The 27,319-nt window shown below is 47.5% G+C and overlaps 1 protein-coding gene across 3 annotated transcripts in view; it reads right to left on the reverse strand.

The window, feature by feature from the left end:
* STK16 (serine/threonine kinase 16) overlaps positions 1–27,319 on the reverse strand; it is a 250,437-nt gene that overhangs the window by 35,666 nt on the left and 187,452 nt on the right. For all 3 annotated transcript variants that reach the window (XM_069616907.1, XM_069616905.1, XM_069616906.1), the window contains exons 5-6: positions 8,360–8,480; positions 4,998–5,093 (exon numbers count right to left, since the gene is read on the reverse strand). In XM_069616907.1, coding sequence (XP_069473008.1) covers positions 4,998–5,093; positions 8,360–8,480 — 217 coding nt within the window. The remainder of the gene's footprint in view (positions 1–4,997; positions 5,094–8,359; positions 8,481–27,319) is intronic.

The raw sequence follows: 27,319 nt of genomic DNA on the forward strand, positions 1-27,319 counted from the left end.
GCGAGAGCAGATCCTCTCGGTAGGGAAGACGGCTTGGAGGGCAGATGGACATTTCTAGAAAGTGCGGGTACCACGCTCTCCTGACCCAATCCGGAGCAATTAGGATCATGTGGGAACCGAACCTCCGTAACACTTGAGGAATGCCGGGGACTGGAGGAAACGCGTACAGCAGTGGGAATGACCAATTCACTACGAATGCTTCTCCTAAGGCTCCTCTCAGAGGAAATTCCCTTGAGCAGAATCTCTCACGTTTCCGGTTGGCACTGGTGGCGAAGATCTCCATAAGGACTTCCTGAGCCAACTCCCACTCATGAGAGATTGTGCTTTGCCTGCTCAGAGCATGCGCCACCGCATTTTCATCTCTGGCCAGATGAACTGCCGAGATCGAAATTCCCTGCTGGGTGGCCCAGAACCAGAGCTGCATTGCCTCTCTGCACAACGGGAGTGACCATACCCCCACTTTTTTGTTGAGGTAATGCTTGGCCACTGTGTTGTCCGTCATGATCAGGATACACTTCCCCCCGCACAGACGGCAGAAAAGCCTTCAGGGCTAGCCTGATGGCCCTCAGCTCTAACAGATTGATGTGGAGTTTGGACTCCGACGGAAACCAACGACCGCTGGCGGTCAAGTCGTTGGCATGAGCGCCCCATCCTGTGAGGGAAGCATCCGTCACTACAGTTACCTCCGGCCACGGTTGCCAAAACGGCTCCCCCTTCATCAGGTTCCCTTCGTTGGCCCACCACGGAAGATACTGGGAGACCGAGATTGGAATCTGAACGGGATAAGACCTCTTGCCTGAGAACTGCAACCACTGCATCTTGAGGACCCATTGCAGGGATCAGAAAAATGCAGGATGCCATGAGGCTGAGCAACCTTAAGAATTTGAAAGCGGGAGACTCTGGGCATGTTGAAAGCTGTCCACCAACTGCACAATCTGATGAGCCCTCACCTTGGGAGGCGAGCACTTCCCCAAGGACGTTTCGAACACAGCCCTGATGTACTGGAGCTGTTGAGAAGGTGTCAGATGCGACTTCTTGAAATTGAGGGAGAAGCCCAGCTTGTGGAGGGAGCGGCAGGTGAGACTGAGGTGATCCAATGCTTGCTAAGGAGAATGCGCACGGATCAGCCAGTCGTCCAGGGTAGACGTGACTCCCCCCGTCGCTTGAGATATGCTGCCACCACCACAATTTGCTTGGTGAAGACCCTCGGGGCGGAGGTCAATCCAAAGGGCAGGACCCGAAACTGAAATTGCGAGTCGCCAGCCGCAAACCTCAGGTACATTCTGTGCTTGGGATGAATCGGCACATGAAAGTAAGCATCCTGTAGGTCCAGACACCAACCAATCCTGAAGTTAAAGGGCCTGGAGGACTTGGGAAAGAGTGACCATCTTGAACTTGTCCTTCCTGAGAAGTGTGTTTAACCAACGCAAATCCAGGATGGGTCTTAATCCCCACTCATTCTTTGGGATCATAAAATAAGGGGAATACCATCCCTAGTTCCTCTCCACTACAAGCACCAGTTCAATAGCGCCCTTCTCTAGCAGGGTCAAGATTTCCTGCACAAGGAGCGGATCCGGAAGCTTCAAAGAGAGATTCCCCGGTTGATTGTCATGAGGCCGCTTTAGGAAGGGAAGACAGCAGCCGTGGGCGATAGTATCTAGAACCCATGCATCCGAAGTAATGGCCTCATGACTCGGAGTGGCTGCGGCAGCGCCTGAAGGCAAAGAGGCAGCTGCCTGAGCGGCTTTGGCACCTCTATTTACCCGAACACCACGGGTACTTTTTCGCTGACCCCATTGACTGGTGGCTCCTCTCGTTCTACCAAAGGAGGAATAGTAACAAAAAGAACCTCCCCTCTAATGCTGTCCCCCTAGGACGAAAAGGCGGAGGTTGACGCACAGCTGTGCTGAGAGATTTCGCCGCAGCTTTTTAGGTCTGCAACCTCTCAAGGCTCTCGCCAGCCTTGATGCCAAACAAATGCGTGCCATCAAAGGACAATGTTCAAAAGACGGGCTTGCACATCCGGGAAAAACCCGACTTCCGCAACCATGGAAATCTGCGTATAACGGTGCTCGCAACCATGGACCGGCTAACAGAGTCGGCCGTGTCCAAACCCGGCTGAAGGGATTCACACATGGCATCATTGTCATCTTGCACGAGAGCAAGGAACCCATCACTTTCTTCCCATTCGGGAATATGCTCAGCTACTAAAGAATCCACAGAGTGTGTGAAAACCTTGCTAAGGCACAAGTGGAGTTGGCTGATTTCAACGCCATACTCCCCGCAGAAAATACCTTGCGAGCCCAACCGTCTAAGCGTTTGTCGTCCCTATCTGGAGGGATGGTAGGGTACGCCGCCTGCCTCGAGGTGGCCGTAGCTGCCTTAACCACCAAACTCTCGGGAGTGGGGTGAGTGGATAAGTAGGTGGGGTCGCTAACGGAAGGGCGGTACTTCTTTGTCAACGATTTGTTAACGGCCAGAAGAGATTCCGGTGACTGCCAAGCAGCCGCCCCCCTTTTCTGTAAAGTGAGATGAAAACGTAACACCGAGTCAGAGGACGGACCTTGATCTAAAATGTCCATTATATCATCTTGTACAAAATCTTCAGGAGGACTGGTCCAGCCCAGATACTCTGTGACCCTAGCCATGAGCCTCCTGTATGACGACTCAGCATGAGCCCCAGGCTCAGGCCTGCCAAATTCCACTTCCAGAGAAGTGTCCAACCCACTGGCATCATGAAGGGTTTTCCTCAACAACTCCAATTGACTGTCTCCAGAAAAGACAGGAGCCACATCAGGCTCAACAGGGTCCTCAAAGTCAGACCTTTTCTCCTCCTCATATGTCATCCAGAGGGAGGGAAAAACGTTGCCTCGGAACAGAAGAGGGCTTGGAGTCCACCACTGGCCTCATAGACTTAGCAGTAACCTTCCTTGGAGGATCCACCGTATCAGGGAACTCCAACGGTAAATTTCGGACAAAAATCCCTGAAGGTGTCGAGGGTGCCGAAGGCTTCGGCGTTGAGAGTGCAGAAGGCTTTGGCGTCAACAAAGGTGCCGACGGTGTAGAGGGCTGTTAAGAAGGCAAAGCTTCGACGTCCGAATCCGACGGGCACAGTGACGACGGAGTCAACACAGGCTTTGGGCCATCACCAAGTTTCTGTGGTCTCACTGGGGAGGAGTACCGAGACCTGGAAGCACGTCTCTTGCGACTATCCTGAGACTTGTCCGAACGGGACCTCAAAGGTTCCCGATGCGAGTCGCGTCGAGGACCCGAGCCCGAAGGCGTGCGAGCCACATTACTAGATCGGTCCTTGCCGGCTTCATCAGAAGGAGCAGCCGAAACCGTGCCTTGCGATTGAAAAATTGTCAACATCTGCTCCTTAAAGTTAGCCCATTCCTCCGGAGTCTAGGACTTCGTTGGGCATGCCACTTTCCTCGAGGCTCCATCCTCCGAGGAGGACGGGGAAGGTGACCGGTGACGGCGCTTCCTAGAATGCCGCAACAAGGAAGAAGAATGGGGGGATCCACTCTGGGACTGAGATCCCCGGGCCTCCTCCAGACGTGGAGAATCGCGCCTCGAGTCATTGGTGGATATCCCCTTGGACGAGTTAGATTTTCGGGACTTACTGGGTTTAGAACTCCTACCTACATGAAGCTTCCCCTTATGCTCCCGCAAGGCCTTGGCAGTCAGCGACTGGCATTTTGAACAGTTGTCAGTGTAGTGACTCTCGCCCAAGCACCACAAACAAATGCGGTGCAGGTTGGTGATCGACATTTTAGACTTGCAGTCCCGGCAAGTCTTGAAGCCAGACCGCGGAGTCGGAGGGGTCGAAGAAGAAGAAGATATCTCTACGATGAAACTCACGAGGCGCGTGCCGAGTTCTCGAAACAAACACATTTGCGGAAAAAACAAAACTGAGGCTATGGGCGCCATGCGTCCTATTTATAACATCCGGTGCCGTCGCCCTCGACAGGCCTTCGAGGGACATCGAGACGATGTCATCGACGCAGTACGCCCTCTGCCGAAAAAGTCTCCGAAGTGCACAGCTGTGGACATTACATGTCAAAGATATGGACTGCGTTGGAGGACACAATCCACTCAAGGTGATTGTTCCCCTGGCATTAAAAACCAGGGAAGGGATTGTTCCCCTGGCATTAAAAGACTATGGAAGAACAACACTTCCCAGAGAACATTACATGGGCATCACTGGGCCAAATAGGCAGTGAGAATTGATTGTTTATTTGTATAGCGCTTATACACAATGTGTTTCAAAGCACTTCAAGGAGGGAGGGAGCAAGGGAGAAATACAATACATTCTTACAAGTCCTTGAAACAAATCAAGAATGAAAAATAACTATCATAATCAGCCTGGCCACATTTCAGATAGTGCAAGTGCAGGAACAATTAAGGAGGAGAGGGGAAGGGGAAAAAAGGAGAACAATACAAGCAGGAACATTACTATGCCCGACGGCAATTGATGTGGTGCATGAGTAACAAGAGGAGTGGGGGAGGTAAGTAGGGGGTATGGAGTGAGGGAGCAGGAGAGGGACATAACACGCAACAATCATATTAGGACATAAGGGGAAGAGATCAAAGACGAAGAACAGCTGCAAGGAAGCAGCCAAGCACAACTGGTTAGTTAACCTGGGAGTAGCTTTGTAGCAATCGAGTGTGAGGGTCAGAATAGGGCTTTGGACACAGAACGGTGGACATTTATTTTGACATCCTGACGACTATCACATTACGTTTTGTTGAGGCAGGGAAACCCCCTCAGTGGTCAGGGAGGGTGAGGCGTTTCTCCCAACCCCTTTATGAGTTAAATAAAAGCATTTTGAATCAAGCCAAACTATGTCGGTCTCCTTACTCCGGCCGACCACAGAAGTCACTGGGATATACAATTTACAACCTATACATTCACCTATTCAGTAGTGATCTACAGTTGCAGTGTGCACCTATTGCAAGTAACCACAGGAGTTGTGTTGTCCCCTTCTTCTTACCCAAACGTCAGTCCTCTCATCAATCACACACTGACTTTCCACAGTAAAGAGTTCTGGTGCTCGGTAGGAAATGGTACAGCGCTGAGAAGCCCAGTCCTGGAAATAACAGGGGCACAGTGAGAAGAAAGCAGAGCTCAAACACATACACAAGGTAAGATCACAGAGTAAAACAAATTAGCGCAAACTGAAATCCCTAATAAATATCAGCAGACAATGAGAGTGGGCATGGGGTGAATAGGGCTCCTCTACCTATCCAATGCCAGGGCTGCAAAATAAGGGCACATAGAGGGAATAGTATCTCTGCTGCGATTTCTTACATTACAGCGGTACACAATAGGGTGCACAGAGGGTAAAAGATCCCAGGTGCGATACCGGCAATGCTAGCGGTGTGCGACAGGGCACAGGAAGTGCATGGGATTTCAGCTGCCAGATGAGCGGGGCGTGAATCTCTGGTGTACATGCAAAGCTAGCGAGGTACGATAGGGGGAGGGCATAGGAGCTCTGCTGGATACCTAGAGTATTAGCGCTGAAGAATAGTGGAAGAGGCACAGTACAAAGGCTCTATTGGGCCACACTGGACCACAGGAGACTTTGGAGCGTATGGGCTCTCTACTACTCCATGTAGTACCAACCCTTTAGGAAAGATGTCCATGTAGGGTACAGGCTCCTCCCCATCCTCCCCAATGCAATACCATGCCCGTATGCCATGGTCTCAAGGAAGGCACATGATCTTGGCTGGTATCTGCAACTCCAGCACTAAACAAGAGGGTGAAAGGGAGAGCACAACCTCAATTGTGAAGCCTGAATAACCAGCACTGTACGGTAGGCGATTAAGGTGGGCATGGACTCTCTGCTGCGATACCGACATTGCCGGCGCTATATCAATTGAGCACTTGGAAGAGGAACTTGGTTTGATGCTGTGGCAACTGCTTTGCAGAGTGGTACGATAGGGAGAGGACACAGCCTCTATAAACAGTTACACCGCCCGTGTCAGCTCTGTGCAATAAGGGAAAATGGAGGGGACTGGTATGCAGTGATAATATCGCATTAAAAAAGAACCAACACACTTTTAAAAACAATGCATTTTTTATGTTAACTTTAATGTCATTTTTGTCCATTGCGTGTCACTAGCGTCCATAGGTATTTTCAATGTAATATAACCCTAACTGTTATTCGCCATTTTCTTTTGTTTTTCATCTGCGATCGGTCGTGTTGGTGGACTTTCATGGATTTTAATGAGTTTTATTTATTTCGGTTTGGATTCCAATGGATTCTTTATTTGTGGATTTTTTGGTACTCTCCTGGATTTTAATCAATGGATTTTGCGACCAGTCCTATTTTTTTTCCAAACTTTCCTGGATTGTATTCACTGTATTTTGGATGTTTCCGGATAACTTTTTTAGTGAATTCTTTTGGACTCTGCTGGATTATGTTCAATGGACTTTCATTTGGATTTTTTCAAATGGTTTTTGGATTAATGTTTTTCTCGTTTTAACGGATTCCCTCGACTTCACCAAACTGTTTACAATGGATTTTGTAAGCCTTGAAGTCTACATTGGTAAAGTCCAATTTATGTTCTTATATCTTGTGCTGCTTAATTTTTCGTAGTTTTTTCGTCTCTTTTGGTTTAGTACTTTAAGTTAAATGCCACACTTTGTAGATAACACATTGCTTCTAACTTTTCAAAATTAAGCAAGCTTTCCTTTAATCTACTGGCCGAATCCCAGTATTTCTTTCTGTGTATTCCTGTTTTCTCTCCTGATACTGCTATCTGCATTCCGTTCGTTATGGTTGTTCGTTGTTTCATATTTTTTTTTTCTTTCAGTTAGATTGGCATCCATTGAATTCGATATTATTTCGTTCGTGGTTTCATTTTTGTACATTTTTACATTTGTTATTTTTTATTCGATAAAAATCAGATGCAAGCGAGGGTACTGGCTTTGTACTGTATGATAGGGACAGCGGGAGGAGGGCACAAGAAGGGCGTGTGCGCCGTCAGAGGTCGAGGTGTAATATAAGGTTAGCAGGTTGTAATATTTCAGGTTTTATACAAAGTCTCTCCACTTCGGGATCGTTTTGATGAGCAGGTTATCTAGATCATTGAATTGTGGACAATAGTTTCTTGCTTTTCACAATGTTGTCCACCCTCCTTTTCTTCCCAGCATGCAATGATGGGATTAACATATGTTATCACAGCCTGCTCGCTGAAGGAGATACTGCGGAAGTATTTTCCAAGAAAAAAATTACAATTACTTCATGCAAAGTCAGAAAGCGTGGTACATTTAACCTGTGAATAAACCAAAGTGGCTTACTTCTCCTTTTTCATTCTCCATAGTATGAGCCAGGTAGCTTTTCGGATGATTAAATAACCAAGTAATTTAGCATGACTACTGACAGATCAGATGTCACTGATAAAAATAACAGATGTGTGATTTAGTTCTCAGAAAAACTGAAGGCCCCACATGAAGACAGTCATATGTGATTGTATTGCTGACAAAACATCTAAATACATTTATAAAGCCACATTAATAACTTCAAAAGAATGACATACTTGTAACATCGACCCATATTACCTGCCTGCAGATGTATATATCTAATGTTTCTATAGTCTGTGACTGCCATCTTGTGGATCTTTTAAGAATTACAATCCTGGTTTTGTGCTTTTTAAATGTCATCACTTTTACCATATTACTTTCTACTTACTTTTGCCTTGTTAATACCATTTACGGGGGGACACCACCCTCAACCCGCGGGTCCACTTATACCGGTCTTTTGTGTCCGCTTATACCGGTCTTTCCTCTTTTACATCCATCCCTTGATACTTTTTTTTTTTAACTGTTTCCCCCCACTTAAACCCAAACCTGCAATACTATATGATTGGCAATATTTTGATATTTTTCCATCCTGCCACTGTTTTTTACCCTCTTCATTTTTGCATTTTCCTTATTTTTTACCCCTTTATTTATTGTGTCTCTATTTTGTCCTGCAATGTAATCACTGGTTACCGAAGACTACACATAAAAGGATTATGAGATCATTTTTAGCTCTGCCACTCCCGACCAATGCCAGAGCACCATTAGTTATTTCCTGACACATCCTATTCTCGATACCTGCATTACCTGCACTCTACCATGTGGCACAGAAAGGTACATGCTGTGTAAGCTCCATGCATAAGTGACACTGGGAGGACACAGACTTGAACACAGGCAAAGCGAGGTGGCAGACTATATGCTGCAATACCTTCAGTGGCAACACTGTACGTGGGGGGCACAGTAGGTCCAAGGGATCTGTGCTATGGTCCCGGTAGTGCCCGCACTATACGATGGAGATACAGGGAAGAGAGGAGCTTGATGTTTTGATACCTGCAACGCCATGGCTTCCCGAGAGTTCACCACCTCAATGTGGGCCTTGTTCATGGAGCCCAGGTCCATCAGCAGAGGTCGGTCATTGTCGTCCAGCAATACATTGGTGGGTTTTAAGTCCCTGAAAGAGTAAATATGGGAATAAGAAACAAACAAAGAAGCATCAGCCAATCACAGATTCATTTGGCAGTATTGGCAAACGCAATTCTTACCCCATTCAGTCCTTCACCATTCACTGCCCCATCATTTGGGGTTAGCAAGAGCCTGTGTTGTGCGAGTGAATAATACAAATGCCACAGACAACCAAGGTCGCCCTTCTGCACACGCTTCACATGTGTCTGCTCAGAATATGGACTCATCTATTTGTGACATTAGAGACTGTTAGGTAGATTTTCATTTTTATGTGAAATCTACTCCACCTGTGAGTGCCCCAGATCTTTTTGCTGGACTACTGGATTTGTCAGTTCTCCTAGGTAAGCAGGAATTTCCACACTCACTCATTCCTTTACTCTATCTATGGGAATCTTTTGTATTTCTTTTTATACCTTTTTCTTGAAGTCATGCTTTCTTTCAAGTTTGGTGGCGTCTGTCATTGACTTTTGCTGCACACAGCACTCTCTGTGCAGTGTTGCTGGGACCCTTTGGACTTTCTCTCTGCTATTTTCCTTGTGAGAGCACATGTTCCCAGGGGTATAGGGATATTTCTGTAGCCCTACACTGTATCCCCTTTCTCACTGCTCCTGTAATATTTTGGTTACAGTGACAAGCTAATCTGAATGGCTGTTCGCAGTGGTTATATTCTACCAACTTGTGTCATTTTTACTCGCAGGCTGCACTCATAGCCACGGTAATGCACAGGAGGGTCACCATTGATGCTAAATGGTGACAGTTTTCTTTTTTCGCCAATTCAAGATGGCTTGTCCTTCCTTGGTCCTTCTTCTGCCATGCAGGGTGGGTGAGGTCTTTGTCAGACTTGTCTTTGGAAGGTTTCCATGGGAAAGCTGCCAAGGCGTCAGGGTGTCTGAAGACAGGAAACAGGGAAGGACATTGAAACTCTGCTGGTCTTTGAGTTCTGCTGTGCCTGCCTGGAACCAGTTCCAACTGCGAGTCTGGCTGTCCTGAAAGGACAGTCACCACCCAAAGTGTGAATGGTGCATGGATGCCTATTGGCTGGGTTCCTGCATAAGATGCATGGATCCTGAGGCTAAAGCAGAGTCGACCACTGTAAATAATCCTGATGAAGACGACCAGAGATGCCTGCAGCAACTGCGAGAGCCTGCCGAGTGACCGCTGCTGTTCTGACCCAACTTCCATGCAACAGGGGAGCTGGAAAGAGGAATCTCCCCCCAACCCCCTTCCTTGGACTGGTGGTCCTAACCAGCCTCAAGACTATCTGCATTTGGAGCCATCCCACGATGCGCAGTGACCTCCGGCTGCAATTCGCCACTACCTTGGGACCCGCAACCATCGTGCGGTGCATTTTCTTCCGAAGTGACCCTCCAGATGCAAGATTCCATTCACTGAAGTCTCCTCACCTGAGTGTTGGACCGAGAAAGAGGCAAATCGACCGTGAGGTAACCATTCTTCACTGATGCTTTAAAAGGGGAGAGCCACAAAGAATCAGTTGCTGGGCATCCTACACTCGATTGCTGCTGAAAGATACATTCCAGTGTCCCTTCTTTCGTCACCACAACCAAGAATCCTGTGACCGGGTCTGCTACTGCTTCACTGTGAGGGCACCCACCCTGCTGTATTGTCTTCTTCACTCCTACTGTGAGACTTTGGATGAACAAGTTACTTCTTACCTGGTAACGTTCTTTCGATGGGATGTTCCTCCGACGTATTCCTTATCTTGATAGATCATCTCCAGCTTGCTGGCCTCGGAATTCTTTTTTCAGTAGAGGGCGCTGCGCGTCAATGTCCCTCGAGCCGATGTCCCACGACAGCCTCCGTATTGGCGCTGATGTCATCATGCGTATAAACAGACTCGCGCAGCGTCCGTTGCTCAGTTCCGTTTTGACGTTAACAGTTGCTTTACATGAATTGGTTACTGACACCGAAGGAGCGTAAGCTGTAACCACAAGGGAAGTTTTACTGAGGGGATGGGAGGGGCGAAAAGGAATACGTCGGAGGAACATCCCATCGAAAGAACATTACCAGGTAAGAAGTAACTTGTTCTTGGAAAGGATTGTGTCCTCAGACGTATTCCTTATCTTGATAGACTCCCTTAGCAGTGGTGTGTAACTGGAGGTGGGAGTAAAATTGCCATGTTTCCCTTCAAGAGTGAACAGAGTGCAACACAGCTTTGCCAAATCTAGTCTCTTGGCTAGAGGAGGAATCCAGGTTGTAAAACCTTGTGAAGGTATGTGCAGGCGACCATGTGGCAGCCGCACATGTCTCGAATCGGTACCCCTCTTTGGAGGGCCGAAGAGGCTGCGATACCCCTGGTTGAATGAGCCCTAAGATTTTGAGGAGGCTCTTTCCCTGCCAGTTTGTAACATTCCAGAATGGCTAAAATAATCCATCTGGAAATGGTCCATTTTGTTATTGGTAATCCCAATTTGTGCCCTGAGTAACCTACGAACAGTTGGTCTGCTTGCCTAATCCTAGCAAGTCTGCTGATGTAAAAGCTCAAAGCCCGCCTTGGGTCCAGCCTATGCAGCCTTTCTTCCTCTTTCCCGGGATGGGGAGGGGGATAAAATGAAGGCAAGGTAATCTTCTGAGTGATGTGGAATTCAGAAACCACCTTTGGGAGAAAATTAAGCTTCACTTGTAGGACAACTTTGTCTTTATGAAAAATTGTATGAGGGGGTTTACAAGATAGAGCCTGTAATTCGCTCACCCTCCTAGCAGATGTCAATGCCACTAATAAGACAGTTTTAAGGGTGAGAAACCTTAGTGAACAAGAGTGGAGTGCTTCAAAAGGAGTACCCATCAGGAAATTTAAGACTAAATTTAAGTCCCATAAGGGAACTTGGAATGGTCTTGGAGGATAGACATTGGTTAATCCCTTCAGAAATTGTATTACTAAGGGTAACTTGAAATACGATGGTTCCTCTGCAGTGCGCTTGAAGATCGATAGCGCTGCAAGATAGCCCTTGATAGTGTCAACCTGAAGGCCCGAATTTGCCAAATAAAGTAGAAAAGATAACACCGTTGGTGTACCACATGAAAAGGGGTCGATATTCTTTTCTCTACACCAGCTGCAAAATATGTTCCAACAGCAGCGGTATAAAGTCTTTGTTGCTGGCCTTCTTGCCGAAAGCAACACCTCCATGACGTCATCTGGGAGGTCCCAATCCTTGTATCTCAACCTTTCAGATACCAAGCGTGAAGGTTGAGGGTTCTGATGTCTGGATGGAGAACCTGACCTCCCTTCTGCGAGAGAAGATTCTCCTTCAGTGGAAGACGAATTGGAGGGCAGATGAACATGTCCAGAAGGTCCGGGTACCACGTTCTCCTGGCCCAGTCCGGGGCAATTAGGATCATGGCTTTCCGGAACCTTCTCAACCTCCTGATCATTTGAGGAATGACAGGGACTGGAGGAAACGCGTACAGAAGTGGAAACTCCCAGTGCATTACGAACGTGTCCCCTAGAGCTCCTCTCGGGGGAAATTCCCTTGAACAAAACTGATTGCACTTCCTGTTGATGCTGGTGGCGAACAGATCCACTTGAGGGGTTCCCCAAAGGGTGAAGATCTGTTGAAGGACTTCCTGAGCTAGTTCCCACTCGTGGGAGACTGTACTCTGCCTGCTCAGAGCGTTTGCTGTCAAGTTTTTCTCTCCGGCTAAGTGAACTGCTGATAGAGCGATTCCTTCTTAAATTGCCCAAAACCAGAGCTGCATCGCCTCTCTGCACAGAGGCAGTGATCCTACGCCTCCTCTTTTGTTGAGGTAGTGCATGGCCACTGTGTTGTCCGTCATTATCAGAACATTTTTCCCCTGTACAGATGGCAGAAAAGCCTTCAGCGCTAGTCTGATTGCTCTCTGCGCTAACAGGTTGATATGTAGTCTGGACTCCGATGGAGACCAACGACCGCTGATGGTTAAGTCGTTGGCATGGGCTCCCCACCCCGTGAGTGAGGCATCTGTGACTACTGTTATCTCTGGCCATGGTTGCCAAAACAGTTCTCCTTTCAAGATGTTCTCCTGGCAGGCCCACCACTAAAGGTCTCGAGCCACCTTGTCCGGAACCTGAAGAAGGTCTGTCATTCTCCCTGAGAATTGCGACCACTGAGTTCTTAGTGCCCACTGAAGAGATCTCATTCTCAGGCGAGCCTCTGGCACAAGGAAGATGCAGGATGCCATGAGGCCTAGCAACCTCAAAAAGTCGAAGGCTGGGATACGTTGGTCATTTTGAAACTTGGTGACCATCTGCAGAATATCTTGAGCCCTCACCTCTGTTGCCGAGGCTTTTCCCAGGGAAGTGTCCAGGACCGCTCCAATGAACTGGAGTCTCTGTGATGGTATCATCTGTGATTTCTTTAAATTGAGGGAGAAGCCCAGTTTGTGAAGGAAGTGGCAGACATAATCTAGCTGGATCTGAGCTTGTGCCGGAGATACAGCTCTGATCAGCCAATCGTCCAGGTAGGGGTAGACGTGAATCCCTTCCCTCCTTAGACTTGCAGCCACTACCGACATTAGCTTGGTGAAGACCCTCGGGGCGGAGGTCAGCCCAAACGGCAGGACTCGAAAATGATAATGAGAGCCACCAATTGCGAACCTCAGGTATTTCTTGTGTTTGAGATGGACTGGCACATGGCAATAAGCATCCTGAAGGTCCAGAGACACCAGCCAGTCCTGGAGGGCCTGAAGGATCTGAGAAAGAGTTACCATCTTGAACTTGTCCTTCCTGAGGAACTTGTTCAATTCTCGTAAGTCCAAGATAGGTCTCAGTCCTCTGTCCTTCTTCGGTATTAGGAAGTAGGGGGAGTACCAGCCCTTGTTCCTCTCCGCTACAGGTACCGGTTCTATGGCACCTTTCTCCAGCAGGTCTACAATTTCCTGCAAGAGGAGCGGATCTGGAACTTTCCGAGAGCTGTTCCCCGGTGGATGACTCTGAGGAATGCGTAGAAAAGGCAGGCAGTAACCTTGTGCAACTGTCTCCAATGGCCAATAGCCTGCCATTCCATCAGATGTTGAGTTAGCCTGCCCCCTACTGGTGTCTTGTGAGGAGAGTCCTCAGAGTGATTTAGAGGCAGCTGATGCTGGTGCCGAGGGTAAAGAGGTACCTGCTGCTGCGGCTTTTGTATTTTTACCCCGTCCACCTCGGGTGAATCTTTGACCTCTTTGAACCGACTGTCCTCTGACTTCTCCGAATGCGGAATAAAAGCGAAAGGACTTACCTCTCCAAGAGGTTCCTGAGGGGCGATATGGCGTTTGACGCATTGCAGCACCCATGGATTTTGCTGCTGCTTTGGATGTCTAACATTTCTAGGCTGTCATCCGCCATCTTATCCAAACAAAGAAGAGCCGTCAAAGGGCATATTTAAAAGTCTGGCTTGTACATCTGGAGCAAACCCAGACTTTCGCAACCACGCAAATCTGTGGGTTGTAGTTCTTGCCGCCATGGCCCTACTGATGCGGTCAGCAGAATCAATGCCAGTTTGAAGGGATTCGCACATTGCGTCTTTACCATCCTTAATGATGTTTAGAAACGCTTCCCTTTCTTTTCCCTCTGGGAGGCAGTCAGCCGCTGATGAAGCACACTCCCAAAGTCTATGGCTGCACCTTGCGAGTGTACAAGTAGCGTTAATAGATTTCAACGCCATGCTAAATGCAGAAAAGACTTTCTTAGCCATAGAGTCGTATCTTTTGTCATCCCTGTCCTGTGGAACAGTAGGGTATGCTGATCTACTGCCTGATGCAGTTGCTGCTTGAACAACCAGACTCTCTGGAGTTGGATGTTTAGACAAAAATTCAGGGTCAGTAGTAGATACTCTGTATTTGGCTGATAACTTTTTGTTAACCGCCGGGGTAACCTCAGGAGTTTCCCAGTTAGCCAATGTTTTTCTTTGTAATGCAGCGTGAAATGGAACCACAGGATCCTCCTGTGGGCCTTTAACTAAAATTTCTGTAAGGTCATCCTGTTGGAATGCAGGTGAAGGTGTAGACCAACCCATGAATTATATAATTCTTGCCATTAAAATTCTGTAAGGAGTCTCAGCATGTTCCCCTGGGTCTGGTTTGGCAAATTCTATTTCTGGGGAAGTATCTAACCCACTTGCCTCATGTAAGGATTCTCGAAGGTCCTTCAACCTATTTTCCTCAGAGGTAAATTCCTCTGGTTCTGGTGTTGCAGATCTCTGCAACCCAATGGGTGTTTCTTGATCCGAATCCTCCCCTTCCTCATAAATTGAAGACAAAGGTCTGAAACGATCAGACCTTGGAAATGGCTTAAATCCCATTTCCCAAGCAGAAGGGGCTAAATTTGTCATAATTGGTTGGGAAATCGTCGAAGCGGACGTTAAAGGCTTCGGAAACACCGAAAAAGGCGTAGAGAAGATTGGAAGTGGCCTCGAAGAACTCGGGAGGATCGGGATCCTACTCGAGGTTGTCGATGACCTCGAAGTCATGTTAGATGCTCTGGGTATGACAACTGGCTGTGAGGTAGTGACGGCCGTGGGTTTGCTCTTTTTCGGCGTCGAAGACGGCACCGATTCGATCGACCTATGCGTCGATGAGCCCTTCGATAATGGCATCGATGACGCAGATTTATGCGTCGAAGGGACCTTCGACGATGGCGTTGATGGCACAGTGCCTTTGCTCGAGGGTTCGTGACGCTCTCGAGTAGTTTCTTTCGCCAGGTGCAACGACTTGCGGCGTTTAGATGTTTCGGGTCTTTCACCCAGGGTACCACCCTCAGCTGTCTTCGAGGGGGTCGAGGCCGCTTTCTCGAAGACGCTAAGCATCCTTTAACGGAATTCCTCCCACTCAGCCTGAGAGCTATGTTTTGTGGGGCAGGTGACTCTTTCAGGAGAAACAGAAGAAGACGAGGAAGGGGATCTTCGACGTCTCTTACTTGAATGCTTGGATCTCGTAGAGTGGTGGGAACTGCTTCGAGACCTAGACCGAGAATGTTTCCTGTGTCGGTGAGGAGACAAATGTCTCGACTTTGACGAGGAAACTTTCGAAGGAGTTTTAACTGTCTTACCTCTCTCAAGCTTCCCCTTAAGCTCCTTCAAGGCTTTCGCCGTCATGGACATGCAGTCCTCGCACTCCGAACATTGGTGCTCCGATCCCAGGCACCACAAACGGATCCTGTGAGGATCTGTCAACGACATTTTCTTTCCACAGTCTCAACATTTTTTGAAGCCGGACCGTGGAGTCGTCGGTTCGGATGAGGAAGTAAGAGTTGGTATTCTCGAGGAATAATGAAGAATATATTCTCTGACTAACGAACTGAGCAACGCGATTCCGAGGCCCACGAAGCGCGGAAAAACGGAACTGAACAATGGACGCTGCGCAAGTCTATTTATACGCATGATGACGTCGTCGCCGATACGGAGGCTGTCGAGGGACAGCGGCTCGAGGGACATCGACGCGCAGCGCCCTCTACTGAAAAAAAAATTCTGAGGCCAGCAAGCTCGAGATCTATCAAGATAAGGAGTACGTCGGAGGACACAATCCCTTCGAAAGAACTTACCTAGAGTTGTTCTGCTGCTCCTGTGTTGCTGGGGTGGTGATTCGCGTATGTGGGTGTTCACCCAGGCCGAAAGCCTGTGTGGCTTCAGGGGATTGAATCCGACTTCCCCAAAAACCATTTCAAACAAAAAGCCTTACTTACTTGTTACCAGAAGCTTCCCTTTGGAACTCCTGATTTTCTACAGCATGTGCCTTGCTTGTTCTGAACTCCAATCTGACTCCGAGATTCTCACAACTAAATAGGGATGGACCACTAAAGCATAAGGCCACTGACAACATTTTACAAGTCTTGGTAAATATTTACCTGCTTTGTGTTTGTTTTGATTAATTCATTCTTTACTGAAATAGTTATTCCAAAGGTTACTGCAAAAGTTATTTACTTACTGCATTGATTTTTCTATTGTGCTTACTGTTTGTTATAGTACTTGCCTTTCTAAAGAATTATCTTTGCCTTAGTGTATATATAAAAATAAACTACTATTTTCTATATAACTTTCTAGTGTGCCAGTGTTCCATTGGACTATATGGATACACTAAGTTCCTTGCATCTTCCTACAGCCGTTGCTTCCTCCTAAGATAAGCCTGGCTGCTCAACCACTGCTACCAACATGCTTGTGTGTTCAGGCTTATACTAAGAGTTGTAGCCCTGTGCCCCAAGTGCGAGTCAGGTTTTAAGTCCTACCAAAGGTGGACTTTTGCAAAACTCCCTAACAAAGACAATTATTTATTTTGAAATAAATTTAAGAAAAAACGAATTAAATAAAGAGAACCTCAATAGATACATTGTGTACATTCATAAATCAATCAGTAAACATAATATTCTAACACGTCAATTAGTAGAAGTCAAGTCACAAACAATGTGGCAATTCAAAACATGTCAAAGCCAATATCACAGGTACTCAAATCCGTGATAACATGCGCTCTTCTTATGTGAGACAAATATGTAAAAGTAGAAATATGCACTTGTGATACTAGTTAACCACGGAATAAAAAAAAGAATGGGGTCTGTACAGGATTATGGCTCAAGCATCTGTAAATCTTACATCTGAGTTGCACAGCTGGGGATTTATGGTGACCCGGACCCATGGTCACCATACAGGAAAGTCGGGCAGTTGTGTTAATCCCTTGGCTTGGCGCTCATCAACCAAGTCCCAATTCTAAAAAGGTATAAGAGTACCATGATTCAGAGTATGGTTAACAAAAAGTATGGATACCTTTATAGATATATGATAAAGGAAAACGAAAATCCAGCACAATGAATCTGATGCGGTCATCACTCCTTTCCCTGGGATAGCCTCTACTTATGTGGCCATGCAACAGCAGCCGCTACCAGTTACTGACTCTGGGGCCGCCAATAGAAGGGAGGACAACCTGGGGGGAGGTGACACTCAGGGAGATCAGATAACATCATTGGGGAAAGTCACATTCCCTTCCAGGGATACTTCCTCTATTCCCCATGCTGTAATGGCATATTGTCACACTATTCCTCAACCTCTAATTAGATCTACTCTCAATATTCCCAATCACCCCTTAAATGAATAGTACATTGAAAACTAGGATGAGGAAGAAGGGAGCAATAATGATAATTACCAAAGAAATCCTGTATCAGCCTCCTAACGTCATTCAAGCAATAGCCCCGTAACAACTGGGACAAGAAAGAACAGAGTAATGAAGATAACTAGGACCAGGCACCCAAAGCAACGGTCTAGTCTTTGGAGAATATCGAATCAGGCCGGGAAGTTTAAATCCATGACCGCTACAGTGGACGAGGAGGAGGAGAGGTGAGAGCTGCAGACACTGTGTTCTACTGCAACCTATAGCCAGCCGAGGGCCACACTGGGCAGCAACATATTGTGGCAGACGGTGAAGAGGCAAGCCCAAACGTGGAAGAGAGAAAATGAAGTACAGGTGATTCACTGCTTGAGAAGGCAAAGTAGCGTGTACCCCGGAAAAAGGGGCATGACATGAGTGCGACAGCTAACCGGTAAGCCCAGGAAAAACAAATGGGTTACCAGGTTGCCTGCACATGTATGCCGCTCCGTGAAAATAACCAAGAGTGAATGGAACAGAAGCGAAGGGACACCATGTGCAACCGGTAAGCCCAGAGCAGGTAGATGGGTTACCGGGATGCATAGCAGGGTGTGCCGCTTCATGAAAACTAAGCAAGAAACACCAAGGGAAGCCACGAATGGGCTGTTGAACCCTTATTTTAACGGAGAAGGCAAAGTGAAAGTGAATGTATGTGAACAAGAGGCAAAAGACCCTTTTGTGACGGGGGAAGTAAATATTGGAAAGAACGGTTTAATGAGCCAGCAATGGGCTAATATTTCTTGGATACAAAGGAAAGTGTTTGTGTAATAAAGTCCTGGCAGGAGAGTATACCAGATGAAGATAAGTAATTAAAGAGAATCTCAAAGTAGGTCCATGCCCTCGAGAGTGTGAACTGTTGTGTGAACCGTTATAAATATGGAAAGAAGAAATCTCAAGGAAGACCCATGCCCTTGATATTGTGAACTACTGTATATGTATAAGAAATCCCTGATAAGGAAGATATCAGGTGGCCTGCAAGTTTGGGACTCGCATGTAAATGATGATACAGTCGAAGGAGAGTCCTTAGGAGGATACATGCACTTTTATAGCATATTAAAAAGTTAAGAGAAAAACTGGGGAAGGGAGCCATTTTTCCGAGAACTGTGAATGTGCCAAGAGGGAGAAGAGAGTCTTGGGTTGTAAAGAACCTGAACATTCTTTATTCTTGAACATTGTTACACTACTACAAGGAATCTGGGGGAAGGAGCCATTCCCTGGAACTGTGAATACTGTCCATGTGAATACTGTCCATTGGAAACCTTTTAGTACGATTTGAACTTTTGTGTTGGATTTGAACATTTGTGCACTTTGAGAAATCACAGACGATACCCTTTACACTTTTTAGTTAGTTTCAGAGTGTGAGGGCCAGAAAAGGATGTTGGATACAGGACATATCATCTTTGCACAGGACAGACCCATTCGTTTTGGTTGAGGTAGGGAAATACCTCCTAGACTAGGGATAGTGAGGCATTTCCCATCCCCCCCTTTTGTTTTAATAAAGGTTTGTAACCACAAACCTGACTCCTCTGTGTCTGAATCCCATTCCTGGCTCCTCACACCAACCTACACTAGTTTCGACCACCAGGTCATCATCAGAGCTGTTAATGTGATTATGCAACAGGTCTCCACCAATAATTTGCCACAATCCAGTATGATGATTATTACAAGCACCAAGTAACCATCACCAGTGAAAGAACAATCCCCACATTATGTTATGTTATTTGGCATTTATATAGCGCTCTATATATCATTGGTATTACCTCAAAGCGCTGGTAGGTTGAATGCCCTTGGGAATGGTAGTTCTGGTCAGTAGAGAGAGAGATAGTGTAGTACGGTGCATGGGTGCACCAGATGAACAAGTTACTTCTTACCTTGTAACGTTCTTTCGACGGGATGTTCCTCCGACGTATTCCTCATCTTAGATATATCCTTCCAGCTCTGCGGGCCTCGGAAAATTTTTTCTCTATAGGGCGCTGCGCGTCAACGTCCCTCGAGTCGATGTCCTTCGACAGCCGCCGTATCGACGCTCGACGTCATCCTGCCTATAAAGGCCGCACGCAGCGTCCGTTGCTCAGTTCCGTTTTGTAGCCCACAGTATAACTGTCTGGACTAGACTAATCACCCTGAAGGAGCGTAAGCTGCAACAACAAGGGAAGTAGAACTGCGGGGATGGATGGGAGGGTCGATGAGGAATACGTCGGAGGAACATCCCGTCGAAAGAACGTTACAAGGTAAGAAGTAACTTGTTCTTCGAAGGGATTGTGTCCTCCGACGTATTCCTCATCTTAGATAGGCTCCCATAGCAGTATTCTATATTCGGAGGAGGGAGTACTGACTTCACGCTGTCTTCTATTGATGAATAGAATGCAGTACAGCCCTTCCAAACCTAGTCTCTTGACTGGAGGAGGAATCCAGATTGTAAAAACGTGTAAAGGTATGGACAGACGACCATGTAGCGGCCGCACATATGTCTTTAATCGGCACGCCTCTTTTGAGGGCCGATGAAGCTGCAATACCTCTGGTCGAATGAGCCCTAAGGTTTTGAGGGGGCTCTTTCCCTGCCAGTTTATAACATTCCAGAATGGCTAGAATGATCCATCTGGAAATGGTCTGCTTAGTTATTGGTAACCCCAGCTTGTGACCTGCGTAACCTACAAACAGCTGGTCTGCCTGTCTTATCCTGGCTAGTCTACTAATGTAAAAACTTAAAACCCTCCTAGGGTCTAGTCTGTGTAACCTCTCTTCCTCTTTCCCCGGGTGAGGAGGAGGATAGAAAGATGGTAGGGTAATCTTCTGAGAGATATGTAATTCAGAAACTACCTTTGGGAGGAAATTAGGCTTCACTTGCAGGACAACTTTGTCTTTGTGAAAGATTGTATGAGGGGGTTTACAAGAAAGAGCTTGTAATTCGCTCACCCTTCTAGCAGATGTAAGTGCTATTAATAAAACAGTCTTAAGGGTAAGGAATCTTAACGAACAAGAATGGAGAGGTTCGAAAGGTGTACCCATCAGGAAAGTTAGTACTAAGTTTAAATCCCATAGGGGAACTTGGAATGGTCTTGGGGGATAAACATTGGTTAATCCATTTAGAAACTGTATTACCAAGGGTAATTTGAAATAGGATGGTTCCTCCGCAGTACGCTTAAAGATAGATAGCGCTGCGAGATAGCCCTTAATGGTGCCAACTTGAAGGCCTGAATTTGCCAAATATAGTAGGAAGGACAAAACCATTGGTGTACCACATGAAAATGGGTCGATATTCTGTTCTCTACACCAGCTGCAAAATCTGTTCCAACGGCAGCGGTATAAAGACTTTGTTGCTGGCCTCCTTGCCGAAAGCAACACCTCCATAACATCATCAGGGAGGTCCCAATCCTTGTACCTCAGCCGTTCAGAAACCAAGCGTGAAGGTTGAGGGTTTTGATGTCTGGATGGAGAACCTGACCTCCCTTCTGTGAGAGTAGGTTCTCTCTGAGAGGAAGTCGAATTGGAGGGCAGATGGACAAGTCTAGAAGGTCCGGGTACCACGTTCTCCTGGCCCAATCCGGGGCAATTAGGATCATGGTTCGCCGGAATCTTCTCAACCTCCTGATCATTTGAGGAATGACAGGGACCGGTGGGAACGCGTACAGAAGCGGAAACTCCCAGTCCACTATGAACGCGTCTCCCAGTGCTCCTCTCGGAGGAAATTCCCTTGAGCAGAACAGGTCGCATTTCCTGTTTAGGCTGGTGGCGAACAGATCTACCTGAGGGGTTCCCCAAAGGGCGAAGATCTCTTGAAGGACTTCCTGAGCTAGCTCCCATTCGTGGGAGACTGTGTTCTGCCTGCTCAGAGCGTCCGCTGTCAAGTTCTTCTCTCCGGCTAGGTGAACTGCCGATAGAGATTCCTTCTTGGATTGCCCAAAACCAGAGCTGCATCGCCTCTCTGCACAGGGGTAGTGATCCTACGCCTCCTCTTTTGTTGAGGTAGTGCATGGCCACCGTGTTGTCCGTCATTATCAGGACGCTCTTCCCTTGTACAGCTGGCAGGAAAGCCTTCAACGCAAGTCTGATGGCTCTCAGCTCTAACAGGTTGATGTGTAGTCTGGACTCCGATGGAGACTAACGACCGCTGATGGACAAGTCGTTGGCGTGGGCTCCCCACCCCGTGAGTGAGGCATCCGTGACTACTGTTATCTCCGGCCAGGGTTGCCAAAACTGTTCTCCTTTCAGAATGTTCTCCTGACAGGCCCACCACTGAAGGTCTCGAGCCACCCTGCCGGGAACCTGAAGAAGATCTGTCATTCTCCCTGAGAATTGTGACCACTGAGTCCTCAGTGCCCACTGGAGGGATCTCATTCTCAGGCGAGCCTCTGGCACAAGGAAAATGCAGGATGCCATGAGGCCTAGCAACCTCAAAAAGTCGAAGGCTGGGAGACGTTGGGCATGTTGGAACTTGGTAACCATCTGTAGAATATCTTGAGCCCTCACCTCTGGTGGCGAGGCTTTTCCCAGGGAAGTATCCAGGATCGCTCCTATGAACTGGAGTCTCTGCGATGGTATCATTTGAGACTTCTTTAAATTGAGGGAGAAGCCCAGTTTGTGAAGGGAGTAGCACACGTGATTTAGCTGGATCTGAGCTTGCTCCGGAGAAACAGCCCTGATCAGCCAATCGTCCAGGTAGGGGTAGACGTGACTCCCTTCCCTCCTTAGACTTGCAGCCACTACCGACATTAACTTGGTGAAGACCCTCGGGGCGGAGGTCAGCCCAAATGGCAGTACTCGAAATTGATAGCGAGAGTTGCCAATTGCGAACCTCAGGTATTTCCTGTGTTTGAGATGGATAGGCACATGGAAATAAGCATCCTGAAGGTCCAGAGATACCAACCAGTCCTGAAACTGAAGGGCCTGGAGGATCTGAGAAAGAGTGACCATCTTGAATTTGTCTTTCCTGAGGAATTTGTTCAATTCTCGCAAGTCCAAGATGGGTCTCAGTCCTCCGTCTTTCTTCGGAATGAGAAAGTAAGGGGAGTACCAGCCCTTGTTCCTCTCCGCTACAGGTACCGGTTCTATGGCACCTTTCTCTAGCAGGTCCAAAATTTCCTGCAAGAGGAGCGGATCTGGAGCTTTCTGAGAGCTGATCCCCGGTGGATGACTCCGAGGTATACGTAGGAAAGGCAGGCAGTAACCTTGGGCGACTGTTTCCAATGCCCAAGCATCTGACGTGATAGCCTGCCATACCGTCAGATGTTGAGTCAACCTGCCTCCTACAGGTGTCCTGTGAGGGGAGTCCTCAGAGTGGTTTTGGGGCGGCTGATGCAGATGCCGATGGTAAAGAGGCACCTGCTGTTGCTGCGGCTTTAGAATATCTACCCCGTCCACCTCGGGTAGTTCTTCTTTGACCCCTTTGAGCCGGTCGTCCTCTACCTCTTCCGAATGCGGAGTAGAAGCGAAAGGACTTGCCCCTCGCAGAGGTTCCTGTGGGACGAAAAGGAGTCTGACGGATTGCAGCTCCTAGGGATTTTGCTGCTGCTTTTGAAGTTTGCAGTTTCTCTAAACTGTCATCCGCCTTTTTCCCAAACAAAGAAGAGCCATCAAATGGCATGTTCAAGAGCCTGGCTTGCACATCTGGGGCAAAACCCGACTTTCTCAACCAAGCGAACCTCCTGGTTGATGTACTTGCCGCCATTGCTCTGCTGATACTGTCAGCCGAATCAATGCCCGTCTGGAGGGATTCGCACATAGCATCTTTACCGTCCTGTATAATATTCAGGAACGCATCCCTTTCTTCTCCCTCCGGAATGCAGTCAGCCGCTGTAGAAGCACACTCCCAAAGTGTATGGCTGAACCTAGCAAGGGTGCAAGTAGCATTAACAGACTTTAACGCCATGCTACATGCTAAAAAGACTTTCTTTGCCATATCATCATATTTTTTATCGTCCCTGTCCTGTGGGACTGTAGGATAAGCCGTCTTGACATCGGTAGAGGATGCTGCTTGTACCACCAGACTTTCTGGGGATGGATGTTTAGACAAGAACTCTGGGTCTGTGGAAGATACCCTGTACTTTGCAGACAGTTTTTTATTTACTGCTGGTATTACATCTGGGGTTTCCCAGTTTGTCATGATCTTTCTCTGAAGAGCTTTATGAAAGGGCACCACTGGATCCTCTTGTGGGCCTTTGTCAAGAATATCCGTGAGGTCATCTTGCTGGAAAGATTGTGAAGGTGTAGACCACCCCATGAACTCTGTAATCCTAGCCATTAAGGCTCTGTAGGGGGTTTCAGCATGCTCCCCCGGGTCTGGCTTAGCAAAATCCACCTCAGGGGAAGTGTCTAACCCACTTGCCTCATGTAAAGAATCATGAAGATCCTTTAATCTGCGCTCTTCAGAGGAAAATTCCTCTCTAACTGGGGTTACAGGTCCCTGTAACTCAAATGTGTCTTGTTCAGACAAATCACCCTCTTCTAAAATTGAGGATATAGTTCTCAATTGTTCTGAACTCATAAATGGAGTAAATCCCATTTCCAAGGCAGAGGGTGCCGAACTTGTCATTATTGGCCTCGAAAACGTCGATGTCGTCGACGCCGAAGGCTTCGAGCGTGGCGTCGAAAACAGAGGTGGAGGCCTCGAGGACCTCGACAGAATTGGAATTCTACTCGACAATATCGACGCCATCGACGTCGAGGGCCTGGGGATCGTCACTGGATGTGTGGTCACCGTGACTTTTCTCGGCGTCGACGCCGGTGTCGAGGCCGGCGTCGAGCCGACAGACCCGTGTGTCGAAGGTCCCTTCGACAACGGCGTCGAAGACGTCGACCTCGACGTCGACGGAACCTTCGTCGACGGAACCTTCGAGGAAGGTTTGGAGGTCATAGTCCTACTCGAGGGTTCGAGACGCGCTCGAGAGGTTTCTTTCGCCGGGTACTGCGACTCGCGGCGTTTTTGACCTTCGGGTCTTTCGACCAGAGCATCGCTCTCGGCAGTCTTCGAGGGGGTCGAGGCCGCTTTCTCGAAGACGCTCATCATATTTTTTCTGAATTCCTCCCATTCAGCCCGGGAACTATGTTTCGTGGGGCAAGGGATTCTTTTTGGCAAAACAGAGGAAGAGGAAGACGGAGAAGGGGATCTTCGACGTCTCCTCTTCGAGTGCTTCGATCTCGAGGAGTGATGGGACCCACTCCGAGACCTGGAGCGCGAATGGTGACGAGGAGACGAATGTCTCGACTTCGTCGACGAAGAAGAAGCTTTAAAAGTCTTACCTTTCTCCAACTTCCCCCTACGCTCCTTCAGGGCCTTAGCTGTCATGGACATACAGTCCTCGCACTCCGAACAATGGTGTTCGGCTCCCAAGCACCACAGACAATTTCTGTGAGGATCGGTCAACGACATCTTTTTCCCACAATCTCGACATTTTTTTGAAGCCGGATCGAGGAGTTGTCGGTTCCGACGAGGAAGCCATCGAGTACGGATCGAATAACTCGAGGTAAATAGTGATTATCTGACTAAGAACTGAGCAACGGTATTCCGAGGCACTGAGTAGCGCGGAAAAACGGAACTGAGCAACGGACGCTGCGCGCGGCCTTTATAGGCAGGATGACGTCGAGCGTCGATACGGCGGCTGTCGAAGGACATCGACTCGAGGGACGTCGACGCGCAGCGCCCTCTAGAGAAAAAATTTTCCGAGGCCAGCAGAGCTGGAAGGATATATCTAAGATGAGGAATACGTCGGAGGACACAATCCCTTCGAAGTGTGCAGCTGGTGTAATTGCTGGTTGGTAGCTGCATCATAGCATTTAGGTGTGGTGCTGGAGGCGTCAGTTGGATGTGTGAAGTCTGGCGGGTAGACATCCAGACTGGACTCTGGCTGCATTAGGCCTGAAGAACGCATATGTGAGCAACTATGCCGGAATGTGCTCGGCTAGCTGCATTTTATTAGGGTGATGAGGTCGTATTCGTATGTGGACAGCTAGGCCGAATTAATCAGGGGTATAGCTGTGTTCTAGTTGAGTGATGATGTGTAGTAGAGAGTGAGTAGTGATGTGGTGGTGATCTTTAGAACGCTTGAATCTAGGCACGTGAACAGGATGGTGGGAATATAGCGACAGACACTTAGAGGCTGTGGAGATACAGGTATATAGGGGGATACAGATGTATAGCATATATAGCGGGATACAGTTATATAGCAACAGCATGGGGAACAGGGGGGGGAAGGGCGCACAGTGGTACAATGACATAGTGATACAGTGATACGACGTGTGGGGCGAATTCCATCGAATTCCGCTCATTCCATTCTGCTCCATTCAATCCGTCCACTCCATCCATTTCTTCTACTTCGTCCATTCTATCTATTCCATCCATTTTATCTATATCATGTATTCCTTCCACTTTATACATTCCATCCATTCCACCTATTCCATCCACTCTACCCATTCAATCTATTCCATCCACGAAATCCATTCATCAATTCCATCCACTATCCACTCTATCCATTCATCAATTCCATCCATTCCATCCATTCCATCCATTCCATCCATCCATTCACTCTATCCTGTTCCGGATATGGAACAAACATAATAATGTTAATACTGACCATGTAGAAAAAGAAAATGGTACAAAATAAATAAATGTGGACAAACATACAAAAAGAAACAATTAAGCACTTTGTTAATATCCTGTTTAGTGATACGATTCCAAAAATGTCAATTGCAATCTATAATCCCTTCCCATCTTGCATTCAATATAGTATCCCCAAAGATGGATTTGAGCATTCACTCTGAGTATTCAATTGGACTTAAGTCTAAACAAAACATGGTTCCATACTTAAATGCCAAAGCACATGAACAATGATGTATTATGAACTCGCACAACACAAATCAAATCCAACATGCAGCATGAATCATTACCAGGTTAAAGCCCCCATTATCTTGTATGGCATGCTAGCAAAGAAATAGAGCTGCCGAAAAATAGTAACCGATTAAACCGACCCTATAACATAATGTCATTAAACCTCAACATTCCCTGATGGAGATAATACCTAGTAACCAGTTATAACTGGGATTAACACAGAGACATAACTAAATGATAGTCCTATACCTTATATTGTAACAACAGTACCCTGGCCACAACGCATGCCAATATAAATTCTGATCAGCAGACTGCCACTTACTAATATCAGTTGACTGCTTCAACATGCTTCGCCAGGAAGGACAACTCCCAAGTGCAATTTGTTTGCCAGTGGGTTTCCTCTGCAAGCTATCCTCAGATGCTTGCACGTTCCCGATAAACGGAAGCTTCCTGTATGCTTTCCCACTTATTGCTAAAGTCTCCTACACAGTCAAACAGTTGTGCAGACTCATCTGTGTGGTGCCAGCGTGGCTGAGGCAGTTCTTGTTCTCGTAGCTGCTAACTCTCTCCTATGCTCCACCAAGATCAAGATCCCGCTGGTGCACAACCAGAACCGGCACATCACTGACTCTAAAACGCTTACTGCGCTTTAACTATGCTGTCAGCATTTTAGAAAATGCTGACTCGCGTTACTGCACCCAAGTGGTGCAGGGGTTGCGGGGGTGTCCCACGCTCTCCTTGGTCACATTTTATTTTTTAAAGGACCCAGCGGCGTCAGCACCACCCCACGTAAGTGGGAGGAACTGACGTTGCAGGGGGTACAGGACAGTCGGTGGCGCACACAGCAGAAGTGCGCCGCAGTACAGGTAAGAGGGCTGGGGGTTGGAGTATTGCAGGGCATG

The sequence above is a fragment of the Ambystoma mexicanum genome, chromosome 9, assembly GCF_040938575.1.
Source record: "Ambystoma mexicanum isolate Mex_15411 chromosome 9, UKY_AmexF1_1, whole genome shotgun sequence".
NCBI lineage: Eukaryota > Metazoa > Chordata > Amphibia > Caudata > Ambystomatidae > Ambystoma > Ambystoma mexicanum.